The sequence below is a fragment of the Haliaeetus albicilla genome, chromosome 2, assembly GCF_947461875.1.
Source record: "Haliaeetus albicilla chromosome 2, bHalAlb1.1, whole genome shotgun sequence".
NCBI classification, from domain to species: Eukaryota; Metazoa; Chordata; class Aves; order Accipitriformes; family Accipitridae; genus Haliaeetus; species Haliaeetus albicilla.
The window spans coordinates 24,900,607-24,919,005 of NC_091484.1; the positions used below are offsets into that span (position 1 = coordinate 24,900,607).

At 37.4% G+C, this 18,399-nt stretch overlaps 1 protein-coding gene across 5 annotated transcripts in view; it reads left to right on the top strand.

Annotated features, from left to right (window-relative positions):
* Positions 1-18,399, top strand: part of ULK4 (unc-51 like kinase 4) — a 257,257-nt gene that overhangs the window by 178,200 nt on the left and 60,658 nt on the right. For all 5 annotated transcript variants that reach the window (XM_069810917.1, XM_069810925.1, XM_069810901.1 and 2 more), the window contains 2 exons: positions 13,969-14,135; positions 15,574-15,672. In XM_069810917.1, coding sequence (XP_069667018.1) covers positions 13,969-14,135; positions 15,574-15,672 — 266 coding nt within the window. The remainder of the gene's footprint in view (positions 1-13,968; positions 14,136-15,573; positions 15,673-18,399) is intronic.

Consider the following 18,399-nt stretch of genomic DNA (forward strand, 5'->3'; position numbering starts at 1 on the left):
ATGTATCTGCACATAGTGAGTTTTTGTAAGTCAGCTGTTGGGGGAACCTGACTGATGTGCAGTTGAAACCTCCAGCTGAGGGACAGTGGTTATTTAAGCTCCTCTGACAAAAATGTAGATGCTTACCTGATGATAAAATTTGTTTGGGTTTGTTTTTTTTTTAAATACATTTCATAAATGTGGTACAAACTTGTCTATCCACCCTTTTTAAAAAAATAAATTATTTTGTCTCATTTTAGCTTAAGCTTTTTTCTAATTGGCCCAAGATTATATTTATGTAAGAAGGGTTTATGAAGACAAGTGTGCCAGCAAAGACATGTACTTGGGCACATGTGGTGGATTACAGATATGAGTTTCAAGCAAATCAGTGTAACATTTCATTTAAAGAGCCTGGAACTTCATAAATGTTGGGGGTTTTTTGTTTCATAAATAGGATTTAAAGGTTTCCATAGATGTCTCCACATGGTTAGAAGATATTGCATCAGCTGGCTGTGCCTTCTTTTTGGTTGAGGAAAAAGATATGTGCTTCCCTTTGAATTTTTAAGATGAATAGAGGAAGAAATAGGATATCTTTATAAAGTCTAAAGCTCTTTTCTGTCTTCTAGGAGACTGTAAAAACTGGGAAGATTCCCCGCCCCCCCCCCCCCCCCCCCCATTACCACCCACCTTTTGAAAAGATAAGGAAAAAAAGAGTGGAAACTTATTGTTCACCTGCATCCATTTAGTTTCAAATTGTCTTATCTTTCCTGAGGGCCATTCTTTCTTTGCTTATCATATTGCAGGTTACTTACTCAAAAACCTCTCCCTAAATCCAGTAAAGTGTCATTAATGGATTTATTCACACTTTTAAAAGATCATGTTTCCTAGCTAACATGCCCAGATTGTGACATATAGCTTTTTAGCCAATGATACAGCCATGAAATATGACTTATTTCCCTGGATAACAACAAAACTACTGCTACTGTATGTATTATATAAAGATTGAAAAAACAGTAAAATTATCCATGATGGCTCAACAGTCTTTCCAATACATGTTTTTGCTGAATAAACACAGATATTGTATATTTTGATCCCACCACCCAACCCAGAATGACATGAAGTGTGGGTTTATGCTGTTACTTATCTTACAAGACAAACATGCTCGAACTGTTACTTACTATGCATTTTCTTCAGAAATTACATTGAATGTTGTTGAGTTCAGAGAGCATTCAAACAGCAACACCAGAAGGTTAATCTAGAGGCAGTATTTTGCCTATACTGTGAGGAAAAGTCGTAAGCGAGATAAGGAAAAGGCAGATACAATACCCAAAGGAACAGATTATCAAGGCAGGTTTAGGGGTTTTGACGGAAGGTACGGAAAGAACAAGATTTTGCCTGCTTAGGCTATGGGTCAGGCAGTCACTCAGACTGGGTCCGTGCATTATGGGATCAGCCTGGATACAGGGATACTCAGTCAGGACTAAGTGTGAGAACTGACTGGGGGCTCTGCCTGGCCCCCTGCAAGAAAACCTGTAGTCATGAAAGGTGTGCATATGGCCATGCTTGTAACCAGCTACAGGAACACATCTAGAAGGCAGTAACTGACAACTCTTGGCAATAACCTCCTAATTCAGATCCATCACGCTGACCAGCGTTGGTGCTGCCTGTGATGCCCGGTCTCCCAGGCTGAATTGTAGCCCACTATCCCAGTTCAGTGCAGTATTCTGGCAGGCGAAGTTGTGCAAAATGCTTGAACTCTACTTGCTGTGAAGTTGTTTCTCTTGAAAACTTAATTATATACATTTCTCATTTCTGGTGTCTACTTCTTGCAGCTTCTCTTCAGTTCTCACATAATTTGTTGACAGTTCAGTTTCACAGATCTTAATTCCTCTGGCCTTCCATCAGACCTGCTTTTATGTGGCGTAGATCCAGATTCACTAGATCCAGACTTCACTTTTTGTAGCCTACTTCTGAAGTCCCTCTGCCTTAAAGCACAATCTTCATTAAGCCTGGTCAGTTCTCTCTTTCTAAAAATGTTGATGAACAAAGGTAAAGGACAACCCTAGTTCAAAAAGAGCAGAGCCAAAATTTTGAGCAGATCTCAGGTATTTACAGGTAGCAACTGCATGTTAGTTCCATCTGGAAAAGTGTGTGCTCCTGTACTGAAACTCATTGGGCATCCCTAAAGCCGTTTGACATATTAGCTTTCTCTCTGACCCAGAAGAAGTGTTTCTTCACATAAACAGAGGGAAGCCCTGTCAAATATGCCCTGATGCCACCATTCTGTACTATATCTATTGCAATGTGAATCCTAGATGGAAGCAGTGACCTGTGTGGAATCTGTTGCAGAGCACATTATCTTAGAAAATGCTGGGGTTATTATTTTGTTGTTTCAAGCTACTGTTAAACTTTATCATCCTTAATGTTTCTTTCTTCACTTGAGATAACGTGGGGGAGGAACAAAGGAACAGGAGCCCTTCATTGCAAGCTCCCCCTTTTCCCCCCACCACCATTGTTTATCTTGTCAAACAAAAAGTTTGAACTTAATTTCTTTGCCTGAACTTGCTTTCTAGAATCACTGGTCTGGGCATAAGCAGGCTAGAAGAGAAATGTAGGTGCATGGTGGTAGTCCCCAAGGCACATAAGAAAGAACACATGAAGCACACACTGGGATAGCATGGTGGAAGCTGCCTGTGTTGGAACAAGTTGGTAAAGTTACTGGGACCCCATAGCACATTAATGCCTAATAAACACCAATGCTCAGCAGAGCAGGCATGGTAGAGAAAAAGAAAAAGGTACTGTCAAGTTTTAACCCTGGCTGGCAACTAAGCACAACACAGCCGCTCGCTTACTCCCCCCTGCCCCAGTGGGATGGGGGGAGAATTGGAAGGGTAAAAGTGAGAAAGAAACTCATGGGTTGAGGTAAAAAGAGTTTAATAATTAAAAAGACATAAGAAGAATAAAATAAAATTGTAAGGAAAAAAGGAAGAAAAAAACCCAAAACAAGAAGGACGAGTGATGCAAATGAAAACGATTGCTCACCACCAACCAACTAATGCCCAGCCAGTCTGGGAGCAGCGGCCTCCCTGCCAACCTCCCCTCCAATTTTATTGCTGAGCATGATGCCATATGGTCTGGAATATCCCTTTGGTCAGTTGGGGTCAGCTGTCCCAGCTGTGTCCCCTCCCAACTTCTTGTGCACCCTCAGCCTGCTCACTAGTGCAGTGGTGTGAGGAGCAGAAGAGGCCTTGATGCTGTGTAAGCAGTGTTCAGCAGTAGTTAAAACATCAGTGTGCTATTAACACTATTTTCAGCACAAATAAAAAACATAGCCCAGACTAGCTGCTATGAAGAAATTTAACTCCATCCCAGCCAAAACCAGCACAGGTACTAAAACAGGGCTTGTGTACTGTTTCTTTTGCTGTTCTGTTGCACGTTTTCACAGGGCACCTGCTTAAAAAAAAAAATCCTGGCTCTCCAAATCCCTCTTGTCTGTTCTGTGATGGCTACCTCTCTCACTGTAGTTGTATCAATGTTCTTAACATCTTTTTCCCTTCTGAAGAAATTGGTTGCCCTTGAGCAAAGCAGAATCCAGATTCTCAGTGAAAGCATCAGATCTGCAGCAGGATCCAGTTCAGCTTGTTGTTGAGGAGAGTGGTATAGTTCACTGGTTTTGTTTCAAAACTGGGTGGCTTGGGCCAAGATAGCCTCGTAGACCAAACCATTCTATCTGATCTCCTTCCAGTGCTTACACAGAAGTTTCCCCAAGAGTCTCAGCCAGTCTGTTACTGTATACACAGGCTCCACTACTCTCAGCAATAGCTACCTGCATAGAAAATGTACAGGCTGTCCACAAGCCAGTGTCAGTAGACCCATGCTCCTATCGCATAGGTCCTGTTGAGATAGGGGAGACAGGGTATGGAACACAGTATTCAAACACACGCAGGCCTTCAATTCTTTCAGAGCCAGGACTGCCTCTTGATTAAATAAGCTGAGCTGTAGTACCAGCTGACTTAGCTCAGTGCAGTCATTTGAAGCCAAGATAGTTGGGATCAGGTAGCTGTGCTGACAGAAAATGAAGGCTCTGTTGGTCTAGGTTGTACTAATGATGAGTATTGGGTAATGTGCTTTTGGTACAGCCTGAGGGGACAGCATGATCACAGTGTGATGGGTTCCAGCTCCAAGTTCCCAGTGGTAAGGTTGAAAATCGTGGATAAGTCAAAGTAGAACAAGCTTCCATGCAAACAAAACAAGACATATGCCTGAGCCACTTAATAAGAAGGATAACACCTGAGGTGAAAAGTCTGTGGTTAGATTTTAGAGATTTAATCAGATGTGGCATTATTGGTGTGGCCAGATGATAGCAAATTAGAGAGTCTGCTGGTCAAAGTTATCCTAACACTTATTCAGAAAACAGTTGACCTAGCAGAGTAGGTTTAAGGCACCAGAATTTAATCTGGTCATAGCTGCAAACCCAGATGTACTATCATGTAACATCCTGACCTCTGTTTAAGCCCTTTGATCATGTAAGTGTAAATATAGCAAGACCACCTTGGACAGTTGCAATTACTAGTTGTCAGCTTTCATTTCTGTTGTAAACTGAATTGATGAATAACACAGGCTGCTACAGGAAACTGTGGCATAGATTCAGTTTTGTTGTAATAACCAGCAGCAAGTGCCTCTTAGTGGATACTGTAGCCTTTGCTTTTCTTCTCTGGTCTAGTTGTAACAATTGTAGAAGACTGTCACTTGAAAATCCAAGCATTTTTACTCTGTCAGTTTTCATCCTGTGGAAGACTGATGTAAATAGACCAAGAGGAGTGGGAATAAATGTTAATATCTTTTCTTACAGAGCATAGCTCTTCAACAGGGAAATGTATAAAGTTTTTACCCTTATTTTTTTTGCTGAATATATGTGGGAACAAGAGTCAACTGTGGGGGTTTTCTTCTGCAGTTTAAAACTGAAAACTTCAGAGAATTTTCTGAAGCCAAGGTTCATTGGTCCTTATCGCTTTCAGTCCAGGGACTCTTGAAGGCCTAGCTAGAGCAATTAGTGCTGGTAACGTCATTCAAAACTGTTGAATGCTGTCAATTTCTGACAACAGTTTAGGGCTGTATCTGCATTCTGAGGCTGTTCATATCTGGTCTGTACAGGTTTTGTCAAAAAGGCAACTCTCAAAGTTTGAATGTGGTCTCTCAAGGATTTTGGTAGAAGGAAAAGTTGATGCCAAAGCAGAAGCATGTTAAGATAGTTGAAGTAGATAAACAAGGTTTAAGCTCGTGTGACAGGAAGTCTATTATTAAAATAGCAATCTCTTTAGAGGAATTCTAGTTCTAAATTAAGCCCAGGATATAAATTCCCCCTGTATTTTGTCACATGGTAATTGTTGCAGGCTTGATCTTTCTGAGCAGTAAGTCAAATGTCTTTATTGAATCTTTACTGACTGAATCTTCCTGAATGCAAAGAATTCCTCATCTAACAAAAATAACAGATTTTGATCTGGTGAAGAACTTTTTGTCTAGTTTTTGCCATTAATTTGAGGACTTCATGCAGTCTTTGTTTTTTGAAAAAGCATACACTAGATATTAATTCACAACATGGAAGCAGAATTTCTTCCATGTTATCGTGAAGCAACAACCGCTGATATCTCAGGCTAGTTTTAAAGGAGGTTTTAAAGACTGTTGTCTCTCAAAAAGTGAGGTGTCATGTTAGATATTCTTGTTCCTCATGCAGATCATTAAAACCTGCTGTTTGCAAAATCTCCTCAGCATCATCTAACTTCTGTCTGACAAAACCAAGAGATTTTATTTTAGTTGACACCTTGTAAGGGATGAAATATGGTGTATCGGGATCTGACTTGAAGTATAGCATGCTGTAGAATTACTATGCTTTATAAAATGGACTACAAGCTCTAACGTCTCTGTCGTGGTTTAACCCCAGCCAGCAACTAAGCACCACGCAGCCGCTCACTCACTCCCCCCCCATCCAGTGGGATGGGGGAGAAAATCAGGAAAAGAAGTAAAACTCCTGGGTTGAGATAAGAATGGTTTAATAGAACAGAAAAGAAGAAACTAATAATGATAAATGATAACACTAATAAAATGACAACAGTAGTAATAAAAGGATTGAAATGTACAAATGATGCGCAGGGCAATTGCTCACCACCCGCCGACCGACACCCAGCCAGTCCCCGAGTGGCGAATCCCTGCCCCCCACTTCCCAGTTCCTAAACTAGATGGGACGTCACATGGTATGGAATACACTGTTGGCCAGTTTGGGTCAGGTGCCCTGGCTGGGCATGAGAAGCTGAAAAATCCTTGACTATAGTCTAAACACTACTGAGCAACAACTGAAAACATCAGTGTTATCAACATTCTTCACATACTGAACTCAAAACATAGCACTGTACCAGCTACTAGGAAGACAATTAACTCTATCCCAGCTGAAACCAGGACAGTCTCTGACATATGGGGAAAAATAGCTAACTGAAAAGCTGCTGTAGAGTTTGCTTAATAATAGTCAATCCAGATAATGTGATTTTATCTTATTACAGTCTTGGTTTATTTAATACTTTTTTTTTGTGATGGAAGTTTGTGCTTGCAAGTACTGCACAATTGACATATTGAAAGACTGTATCAACAAAAATGCTTAAATCCATATGAAAAGAATGCAAGTTAGGTATTTAATATATGCACAACTGGGGACAGAAATGTTTGAAATGTATACCCCATGAAGTCACTGTATTACCTCCATCACTCCCCAGGTCTTCCAGCCAGAAGGGTCATTTGAGTGTGTGAATGTGCTTCAAGCAAAATCAGATGGGTTAATGAAGGCTACCCCTTTGAACGGTTTAAAGCAGCCTAGCACGGCTTGTCAGGGGAGACTAGGAAGTACTCGCATCCTCTCTGTCTCATGCATGGACTCTCACGCACAATTGTAGGGGTGATAACCTCCAACAATTGATCACTAGCAAACACCTGGGAAGAACTAGTGTTTGCTATCAACAAAGCTGTTTACAAAATCAATGTCTGTCAGGCAGCCTTAGCATTGTACTCTACTGTATGGTCAGTTACCTCTTGGGATGATAGCACTCGATTTTACATGCATCAAGGGCCTTATGCTCCCCAATTAACAAAAAAACAGCTTATTTGTGATGTACATAACATATGCATTAGTGACAGAACTGGCAGCAAGTCTTATGACACTGCTGGTTATTAAATTTCATCTCTAAAGAGCAAAAGTTTAATTTGAATAAATAATTTTAAAATAAATGTTTCCTTTATGTCCAGTCTCACAAGCTGCCTGATATGAGCATTTAAAGTTTGTGTGTAGCTTTTCAGTGGATCCTACCTTTCTGTTATGTTTTTCACTTATCTTTTTGTAGTAAATGTCCAATTATTCTCAGCTACTTACAGAATGTAAGAAGCAGATAGAATTTCTAGAGGCTGTGGTACCAACAGCATGGCATCCAAACAAATCAAACCTGACTGCTGAAATGAGACACTATTAATGTCTTATCAACACTGTGAACAGATCCCCTGAACATCATTACAGTCCATAGTTATGTAGTATTCGCTCATAAAAATTGTGGATTTTTTTTTTCTGATAGAACTAGAAAGCATACTGTTTTCCAAAGAAAGTTATCTTCTGATCCTTCATTCGATCCCTGTTGAACAAGTTTGTGTTCATGTTCAATGAGTTACACTCCTAGGAACAAAGACCATCTCAGTAAATCTTGTCTAGAACAAAATGCCCTGCCTTCAAAACTTTTATGCCACGTACCCACCTGTGCAGTGAACATAGTTTCAAACAGCTTGGATATCTTTTCTGAATTAATTACAGTGTGGTTGAGTCAATCTGACACAAAAACTTGAATTCACTTCAAATTTTGTTACAGAAACATTAACAAGATTCTAAGATGGGAAACTGGGTTTTTTTCTCTTTTTTTTTCCCTCTTTTTTTTTTTTTTCTTTTTTCATTTTCAAAAGAAGCAGCAAATCAGGAACTCCCAAGGGATTAGTGATTATACTTTCAGAAATGTTCCTTTTCTGTGTATGTCATTCTAACCACATCTTTTCATATAGAACAACCACAGTCTAGCCTAGTTGCTATAATTTGTTATATTTTTGTATTGACCAGTCAAGCATATTCAACAGTATGTGATTTTATTATTCCTAAATTGTTCAAGTGGCATTTTTACTATCTTTTATCACACTTAGATAATTATTTTTTTTAATGAGAGAATCCACTTGGTTTTCTGTCTTCTAGTTTGCTGTTCTATACCCCTGTTGGTCTTAATCACCTACACATTTGTTCCATAGATTACATTGTAGAAGAAAGTAAATTTCTGTGTTGGCAGGATTCTCTTTGGTTGAGAAGAGTTTGATGTGGTTCCCTGGGGAGTCATCAGTTCTGCACTCTTTCTTCACAAGTGAAAGATGCCACCTATAAACTGCCTTCTAACAATAACCGCTAAGCATTGCCAGTCCTGAAAAAGTGAAGTAGAGCTATGTCGTGCTTTGACTGGCTCAAAGCGGAAAAATCTCACCACTGAGAATGTCAGGTCTGTGTTCCTCTCAGGCATCCACACTCAAGATAACATAGTACTTCCCAGGTAGCAAAGGTGATAACTGGCTTTTCTTCCCTGGTTGTCATAATCCTTACCATATCCATTTTCTTGCATGTGAGGGCAGGACTGCCTGCTTTGGCACCATTGGTGAGTGCCCTACCTGCCACGTGGGTAGGAAAAGCTGAGCCACAGACCCTTCCCGCAAAGGGAAGCTGTGGGGATCTTGACCACTGCACTGTGACAAATTCAAATGAGATTTTTGTTCCTCAAACCTAGTGATTCTTTATTCAGTCACAAAATGTCTAGTTGCTGTCCCGGTACTAGGAATAGACTATCCAATATGTGCAAAATTTTCTTTTTTAGATGCTATTTGTTTTTAAGATCAGAATAGAGAATAATTTTCAGGGCAGTAGTTATGGAATTGATGTGTTCAACAGCCCTATCATTTTCTTTCCACTTGATCTAACATTCCTAACTCACCAAATCTTGAAATCAGTGGTGATCTAATTTTCTATCCTAGTTTATTATTCCCTCAATAATATTATAGTACTAAGACAAATAGTTCCTAAAACATAACCAGTAACAAATAATAAACAAAAATAGCCATAAAAGCAATGAACCTCTTTTTAAAATGCCATTACCCTAAAGACACCATTTGCTTTATGTTGCCTATTTTCAGTTGTTCAAAACAGGATACCTTGAGTAGTAGGGCTGTGATGCAAAGATTGCAAATTAAATCCCAGGTTTGTGTAGGTAAATAGGGTTTAATGAAGAATCTTTATGACATGATGGATTATCTTAGGTGCTCAGGTACTGAGGAACTAATTCCTGTGTGAAAAAATCTATCAGACTACAGTCTTGTGTTTCTTCTTAGAAATATTTTTTAGTTTTAACATTAAAAAGATTATGAAATATGTTTTCCAGTTAGTCTGGCGATATAATTTCTAGTTCCCGATTTGTTATTATTTTGAGTCCTTTCTTTTGGGGGGGCAAAAAACCCAAGCAGGTCCACTCTGTAAGTAAAAGAAGGAAGAAAAGTCTAGTGAATATATATTTGGTAATATCCCTGGGGAGTCACTTGTGTAGGTGCGATACAAATGGAAAAAAACAGCTCTCCAGAGAGCAGCATGTAGAAAGGAACAAAGCGAAACCTTTTTGCCGGGCTGAGGGTTTTGCTGCTGGCTTCTTGGCTGCACGGTGGCATTGTTCGGAGGAAGTGCACCTGCTCTAACATTTTCTTCAGCTGGAAGCAGACAGGTCTGTTGAATGCTCTAATTGCTGGTAGGCATGAAAGGATTGCCTAGAAGATTGCTTCCTAGGCTGTCCTTTGATGTTTCATATGATTTGGAAGCGAAGATTTCTTTTCCTTTATCCATCCTGCTAATAGGTGAGAATAAAATATCTCCTCTCAGCTTTCATTCCAGAAGGTATCATGGCACATTCTGTCCGATTAGCTGTATCACGGGCCAAAAGACTCCTTTTATCTTTTGAAAAGATTTGTAAAACACAAGCATAGTCATCACAGTCTACATTCATAAAGCACTATTAGCAACGTGTTCAGTTCATTGCAGGGGTCTCTGGGCAGGAGGAATACTCTGCTGTGAGCACTAGGTTTGTCAAATGCTGTAAAACTGTGGCTAGGAATTTTGGATGCAGTCCTTGTAATACATATTATGCATCTTTGACTGCAATTAGAACAGGTTCTTTGTTTAACTGTAGTTATATTAATTTATAAACCCAATAATTCTAATACAAAATCCAAGTTTTGCCTTGTTTTTCTGCAAAATTTGAATAGCAGAGAACTGCACTGAGGCTTGATATTTTGAAGATCCTCCTTTTACAAATAAATATAAGGCATGACTAGTGCACTGTGAAGTATTGTAATAAATTTAAACTATAATTATAGGTATAAATGATATGAGATATATTTGAACTGTTTGCTGAAATTTGCAAATTAATAGAGTAATAAAAAATCTATAAGTTAAATAGTAAGTTTTTACTTAATTCTCTTAATAAGAAATGCCTAGCTAAAAGAAAATATGATGCATTACTTTAACCCATGTAAACCATCACTAACACTTTCCTCTTGAGAAAGTGGACTATTGCCAACATACTTGGAAGTACCAGAATACTTAAAAATATGTAGCTTTTCTCAGTAGAACAATCTTCCTCGATTTAATTGCGTTTAGCTCTCCTCTACAGTACAGAATTCAGATTCAGATCCACCACTTCCAAAGTTCAGGAGTGCATAGGGTGTGCATTTTGAATCAGAGCCTATTTTGCTTCCTAATGAAGAGTTGAGAATTACTGTTATGTCTGTTAAATATGACTCAGAAATATATTGTCTGAAGTTTTTAAAGATAAATATTGGTTTAAGCTTTATTGGAAATTAAGAAGAGCATGGTTCTTGAATCAGTTGTAAAATTTGGGAGAAAACCTTCAATGTATCTTCTGAAACTTAGAGATCTATATGCAATTTTTATATTATGATTTACTGAATTGTGAATACAGGTTTTTGGGTTTTTTTTTTAACAATTGCACCCTCTTTTTTCAAACTGTCTGTTTTGTTATTCAATTTTTGGAATGCTAAGACATGTCGGTCTTGAGCTTAATAGCTACCTTTTGAGTAAACTGGTTACAGTGCCAGTGGCCAAGGCACTGTAAACTTCTTACAGTGCATTTACAGTTAAACTTCTGTTGCATTTTGTCATGGTCACTGTAAGTTACACCTGCTTCCCAGCTTTCTCTTCTGAGGACAAAGAATATGTATTTTGTCTTGTGGTGTAAGCAAGGAGTGTATTTCCATGTCTACAACTGTGGCCTCCAATTTTCATTTTGCTGTGACACAATACACTGTTTTAAAGAGCATGTCTGGAACTGTATTTACTTGGCCAAGAGGTCAGTCTGTTTTATTTTTTTATCTGTGGAACCAAGTGTTTATCAGGTTTCTGTATGAATCATGCAGCGAGTTAGGGAACATTTTGCACTGGTGTTTAATTTTAGATGTCTTTATTATAAAGATTTGATGTGTTAAATTTTGCAAAGGTATTTTAGGTCCAGGAAGAGTGTTTTTTTTCCCCAGAATGTCCAACTTTAACATTCATATCTTTGTACATATAACTCTGTGTGAGCATATATCTACCTATATAAAATCCACTAATTCTGATGTTATAGTTAACTAAGTAAATGTGAATATTCTGGTGTATTTCAGGTGCTTGGAGGCAGGGTTGCTAATACGCTTACCCTTAGAATGTAAATACTTCCAGAGAATAAAATCTAGGTGATTGTATATTCATGTCTCAATGGGTGGGGAGAAGGTTGAGCATTCAGTTTACCTCCCTGTTCACCCAACAGCAGAAATGAGGCAATTGTGAGACTCAGGCTGGTACAGTCAAAGGAATAATCTCTTCAAAGTTGAACAGGAAAGGATTGCCTATCAGAGACACAGATCCTTTGGTTTCATTCACTACTAGTCATTCCCTACTTAGTCCTATAAATGCAGAGAGGACTACTGCCAAAAAAATTCTTGATGTTGACCCATACAATGCCTTCATTTGAAAGTGGCCTTCTCAGCATTGCTCTCCAAGTCACTGTCTTAAGAGTTCTATGTAAGCCATCTAGAAATAATCAGGTGACTCATTCATTTTGATGTGGCTGTGGGTTTTGTGGTCATATACAGGGAGAAGCAGAGTATACTTGGACATATCCCTGCAGGCAATTTTGCAGACATTGCTTTGATAGGGACCAGCTCTTACTGGACTGTTTTCTTAGGTTTATTCTAATTTAGCCTAGTGAAAAAAGGCATAGAATAACCACAAGTTTTGTATCGGGTAGACATAGAATTATGTCTGGTTTTTTTCTTCTTGGTGGGTATCGGTGACATCACTTAAATGTGTCTCTGCATGCTATCCATTTTGTATGAAGTGTTCAGAACTGCAGCAGAAATTGTACTTTAAAAAAGGTGAAGGAAATTAAATGTATGAGATTAGACTTATATAATTTTGAGAGTTTGGTTTATGCAGACAAAACTCCAGGAAATTCAAAGCTTAGACTGAGCTGTAGTCCATCAATCAAACTGTTGTGAAAGAATAATGCTAGTAATCGTAAAAACACAAAAATTGTGAGATATAAGAAGAGTGCAGGTCTTACTGATCCTGACCTGTAACTGTATTCTAAATGAATGTTTTTGTATTTAATTTCCTGAAGAAAGTATTAAGGGTGATGAATAGGGGAGGAAAATATTTCATGGAAGTTTAGTTAATTGATGGGGCATCTTTCAAAGCCAAAATAGTTCAACACCCTACAGATTTGACTACTCTCAAAAGCTGAATGGTATAATTACATATTGTATTCTACAATGTCTCATTTTAATCTTGTACTGTTGTTTGTAAAAATATATACAAATATTTTTAAAGGAGAACTTATAAAAGCAGTCTTTTTATTTCTGTGAAATCAGTGAAATACTTCAGTTGTTTTTGACAGTCACGGGGACTAGAAGCTAATATACTGATATACTACAGTGTTACTACATATGCGCACCCAAGTCACGGTATGGCTAATTGCCAGCTTAAAAGCAGGTAGTTTACAAATATAATTATGTTCTTGGTGAGGAACAAAGTATCTTTCATTCCTTATGAAACTCTGAAAGAAAAAGATTAAGATCAAATGTAATGAACTCAGTCACTTTGTATTTGAAAGAGAGAAAGATTCTGGAATGAATCGGTGTTGCCTTGAAAGGGATTAGATTTTTTTCTGATATGTCAATTGATCTGTGGGTTAAGCAAGCCACAGGAGCTGATGTTATAAAATTCCAAAGGAGCTTAAAAAAATGCTTCAAAACAAGAAGGTATTTTTGGGAAACTTTTTTACTACCATCAGTCAAACAAATCTTAATAACATTTTAGGTGTCGTATTCGGTATTTCATTTATAATGCTCTTCTGAATATATTCTATGTTAAACATAACACTGTTCAGTTCTACAATGAAAGCATATAGGGAAGGTTGCAATTGGTAGACCAGTTAAGAAAGAAAACTTTAGTCTCCGACCTTGATGTGTCATTCGGTAACAGCCTGGAGAAATTGCTTAATTCTTGTGATCGGGAGTGTTGTGAAGGAGACTTGTGTACCAGCATGCTCCAGAAAAGTTTAGGATACAAAGTATGTCTTTATTTAATGGATGTTACATAATTTTCCATGCAGTTGGCAAATTTGATTGTATCAGTTTAACTCTCATTATGAGCCGCTCCAAACAGAATAGGAGAGGAGGTAATTATTATAGTGGAGAAAAAGAGGAAATTTAATAAATATTCATAATGTATGTGAAATTTTGTTTTTATCCTAATCTATTATTTTTAACTACCTTCCACATTGTTCTTTTCCTGATAGTCTATTTCTTTTTTTTGTCTCACTTTCTGTGTAGGACTGGCTCATCATATCTGTAATCTCCTAATAGAAACTGTAGCTCTGTACTTGGAGGCAGATGATAAAAGCAGCACCAAGACAGAAAATGCACTGCTTCTGTCCTTGCTTGACATTTTGCACTGCATGCTGATGTATACAGCAAACATTGTGCGCCAGACATTACAGGTATGGAATTTATTTGCTGGGGTCATCACCATCTTAAACAACTTTTTAGATAACTTCTTGTTATCCTAAATAATGAAATGCCCACTATTCTGGTTTTATTGATTTTTTTTTTTTTTTTTTTTTTAGTGTGATGCAAAGAGAAAAGCACGTATTTTTCAACTTCATGTTACTATTTCATGTAGTTACCTGGCTAGACTATATATACTAGCCTCACTGTGTGCTGGAAACACAGATCGCAGTTGACTGTTTTATTTCTGTACTCCATAAATGGCTTAATTCAACATTTGCTTGATGATAGTTCAAAGCATTTTTCTTCCATTCATTTTAAAAGAAGAAAGATTATTCCATAAAAAACATCATCTTTTTATTATAAATCACATGTGATTACTATACACGAAGAGCATATGTAACCTTTGCATGTGCACCGACAAAAGCATTTCCTCTCTTATGCTGCTCAATTTGCCTTCCAAGTTCCTGTTTGAACCCCTGCAAATCACAGCATTGGTAGGACTTCCTCCTCCAATGAAGATGTTCTCCTCCTTGCTCCTGTGCTCACTTAACCAAATGAAAATCCTCAGGTATTATACTTGGATAATGGTTTTAGGATTGAGCTTTAAATGAAACAGAATACAAAATGATTTTTAAATGTGTTCTTTAGACAAAATGTTTACGTTTTTCTCTAGCAGTTTGACTGTATAGGGTCATGGTCCAAAGCTGGTGCAAGATAATGAAGTTAAATGAAAAATCTTGCAAGCAGACCCTTCTGGTGTCCTGGGGCAGGGATGGGTCATAAATAGCACTGCCTAGGATGGCAGTGTGTTTTGATGAGGAGGGATGACAATGGTCAGAATTACAAGTAGTAATAGATCTTATCACAGACTTTGGTGACTTGAAGATTTTATTATTCCTATTTCAAAAATAATTTAAATTATGGTAATATGTTATGAATATTTCAGGATACAAAGTGAGTCAGAAGGGCAAAATTGGACATTATTGCTGAGAATCCTAACTTTTCGGTCACCTTGATTTTCTTGTTTTGAGTTGCACTTAAAATTGTTCCTGATAAAGGAAAAAAAAATAGTTGAACTTTAATGTTAAAATAGGCACATTGTGTTGAAAGAGAACACAAATACATAAAACATTTATGGCTTTAGAGATATCTTTTGCGTATATGGGTTATAGCATTTTGCTGAAGAAATGTCACGTAGGTCAGTATATTCAGCCTGTGCAGAATGGCCATGACAGCATGAGTCCCTTTTGCTTTGTGCTTATTGTTACAGACACAGGGAGCGTAAGTGCTCATTGGGAGCCCAGGAATACTTAACTAGAAAAGAGTGTATAAGTCTCCTTCAAACTTCAACCAACTAATGGACCCAATTTGTTTCTCGTAGCTGAACAGTCACCAAGGTTGCTTTTTATTTTTTCTCATCTCATTAAGGCACAGAAGTCTGGCGCAGGAGGGGACACACAGGCTGCTGAAGACCTTCTGCTTATCAATAAACCCCTGATGGACCTAATTAGCCTGCTTATTCAACTGGTGAGAATTTGCTTGTTTGTAAGACATTTGGAATGTTGCTGAAGTTAGAATTATTCAACTGAATTCAAGATCTTAGAGGTCTGTTTGCTAGTTTTCCATTGTTTATGAGCTCCCACCTAGTACAAAGGAAAGACTTTAACAAATTTTAAGAAATTGCAGGTCACAGTGACTTGCAGGTTACCAGTGATGTCAAAGTCTGTCCTAAGCATAGAAGTGGGATGAGGGGCAGGCTGCAGATTCTCAATTCAGATACATATGTACAGCCAAATTTTGGCCCTTTAGAATGGGCTAGTGATCACTGCATAGGGAAAGGATGTTCTTCAAAATTTGAAACAACAAGTACTGCTACCATTAGAAAATTCAGTAAATCTAAAATTAGTTTGCAGTGAGTGATGCCTTTTAATATTATTTTCTTGGGTTTGAGCCTTCTGAGTTTTTCTCAAGGGGTTAGTTTTATTTTAACATGAACCTGAGGGATTTATGAGTGGGAATGGTCCCTGGTGATCTGTAAACATCTTTGAAGTCTGTCTGTCTGAAGTCAGTCTTTTCCAGGGTTTACTAGGTGTCACAGCGCTGCATTGAGATCTCCACAGAGTGCTGTATTGTGGCCCTGACGCATCCCATCAGCTCAACCTCCATCATATTGTGCAAGAGATTTGTATTGGCTCTATGTGTAATAGCTTGTAGTAGAGGAATGCTTCTTGAGCCAGACAGGGTTTTTAGAGGCTGCCTCAGCCTTTTATTCAACATAAACCCATAAAAATGGCATGTGAGAATTTCCCTGTGACTTATCACACTATCCTTTCCAGGTTATTTCACTTAGAGGCATTTCAAATTCGCTGTGTTCTTTTCTAGACTAAAATTTTTTTTGTTTTTCATTTAAATATAGATTTTCAGATGTATTGTGGTATGAATACCTGTGGTCCTTTTACTATCTTTAGCACTGTCTGTCATCTTCTATTTTGGGGAAAAGTGTGATTCCTTTTTTATTGATTTTTGGCATTATACTTCTTGCAAAGTCCTCTTTTGATGGATTTATTTTAACCAGCTATTGACAAAGACTTTTTGGAAATGTTCACTGAATGACCTAAACCAAAGTGACTGAATTGCAACTATATAATATTTCATCTTTATAAATTCTTTTAATTTATTTTCTATTAATTTTTTTAAATCACTATATATGATAAATAGTAAGATATGAAGAGATGCAAATGTTCCTTTAAAGCGAAACTAGTCATAAATTTAAATTCCATTAATTCTCTAAAGAACAGAAAATTAGAGGCCAAACTTTACTCAGCCTATACCACCTGGAAGTCTTTTATAAGTTTTTAATTAAAGGATAGGATAATTGTATAGTAGCATGTACTGATTAGATTCTGACTTGCCCTTGTATTTCAGAAGCATGGCTACAAATTACCGCTAGGTTTTGCTTTGTTCTTTATTTCTACAGATTCTGGTTTGTTTAAAATGCTTATTTAAAATCTGCTGATTTTAACATACGGGTAAAGAGTAAAGACCATTAGTGCTGCTTCTTTTGTTGTTTGGTTTTGAATTTTGTGAAAGATTTTGTGAAAGTGAGGGATTTTCTCTTCTAATGTGTGTGTTGTTCTTTACATACATGTGCTTGATTGGATATATGAAAGTCATTTCAGCAAGGTTTGTTAAATTTTATATCCTTTGTTCATTGCTGCATTAAACATTTCCTGTTAAGGTTGGAAGGGTTTGAAAATGGAATAATAATAATTTTAACATTTAGGATCCAGTCATTGAAAATGTTTTATGCTCTAATCTCTTTAAATAGGACTAGATTCTTTGTGAACTCTAGTGGGAGTCTCAAGATGTATATGCTCCCTGCCCTTCAAGAAGACTCAGGCCTGCCTAAGCTTAAGTTCTGTGGAGCTGCCAACAGTAGTTCTTGGTATTCATTGATCTGTGTGGCTACAAAATCCTTTACTACTGTTTGGAGGCATTCAGTTCTTTGTGAACTTTATTTTCTGGAGATAATGGAGGTTGTAAATTCTGAACTAACCATCACTTTAAGATACTGAGTCAGAAGTTTTTTCTCTGGTTTGCTATTTCTACCTATCTTACCGTATTTATAGTTTCTTATGTCACTTTGAATAATTGCTTTGCCTCATTGATATGTATATCCCTCAAGTAGATGATTGTTCCATGCCCCATTGTTTAGTCTATTTATTTTCCTCAAGTTCTACATGCTTATCTCTCTTAATAATCCCTCAAAAATCAATGTGAGTTAAACTTGAAAATGTCAAAAACTTAGAATCAATTTTTCCCTTCTGTAATGGTGATTTAGTCTATCACTTAGGGCATAGCACAGCAAGTATAGGAAACCTGGATTGCATGTAAATGAAACTTCGGAATTTTTAAGAACATGGAAGAAGAAATAATTACAAATCCTGTCACGCAGGAAACGCTGCAAATATGGAGAATTCAGTATTTAATCCCATGATCAGTCTGCCCTTAATTGATCAATAAAAGGAAAATAAATTGAGCATTTAGTTTTCTGCTTGGCAGCTTTGTGTTTAAAAGTTAATTACACTTAGCTTTTTTGTGTAATGTTTCTCTGCTTGAACATAAATGTAATTTGATTATTATGCTGCAACTTGCAGCAATTATAGAAGACCTGAAATACCTTCTACTTTTTGATGTATGTTATACTGAAAAAAAATATTAATGTTTACTTGCTTTTGAAATCACTTCAGTGTG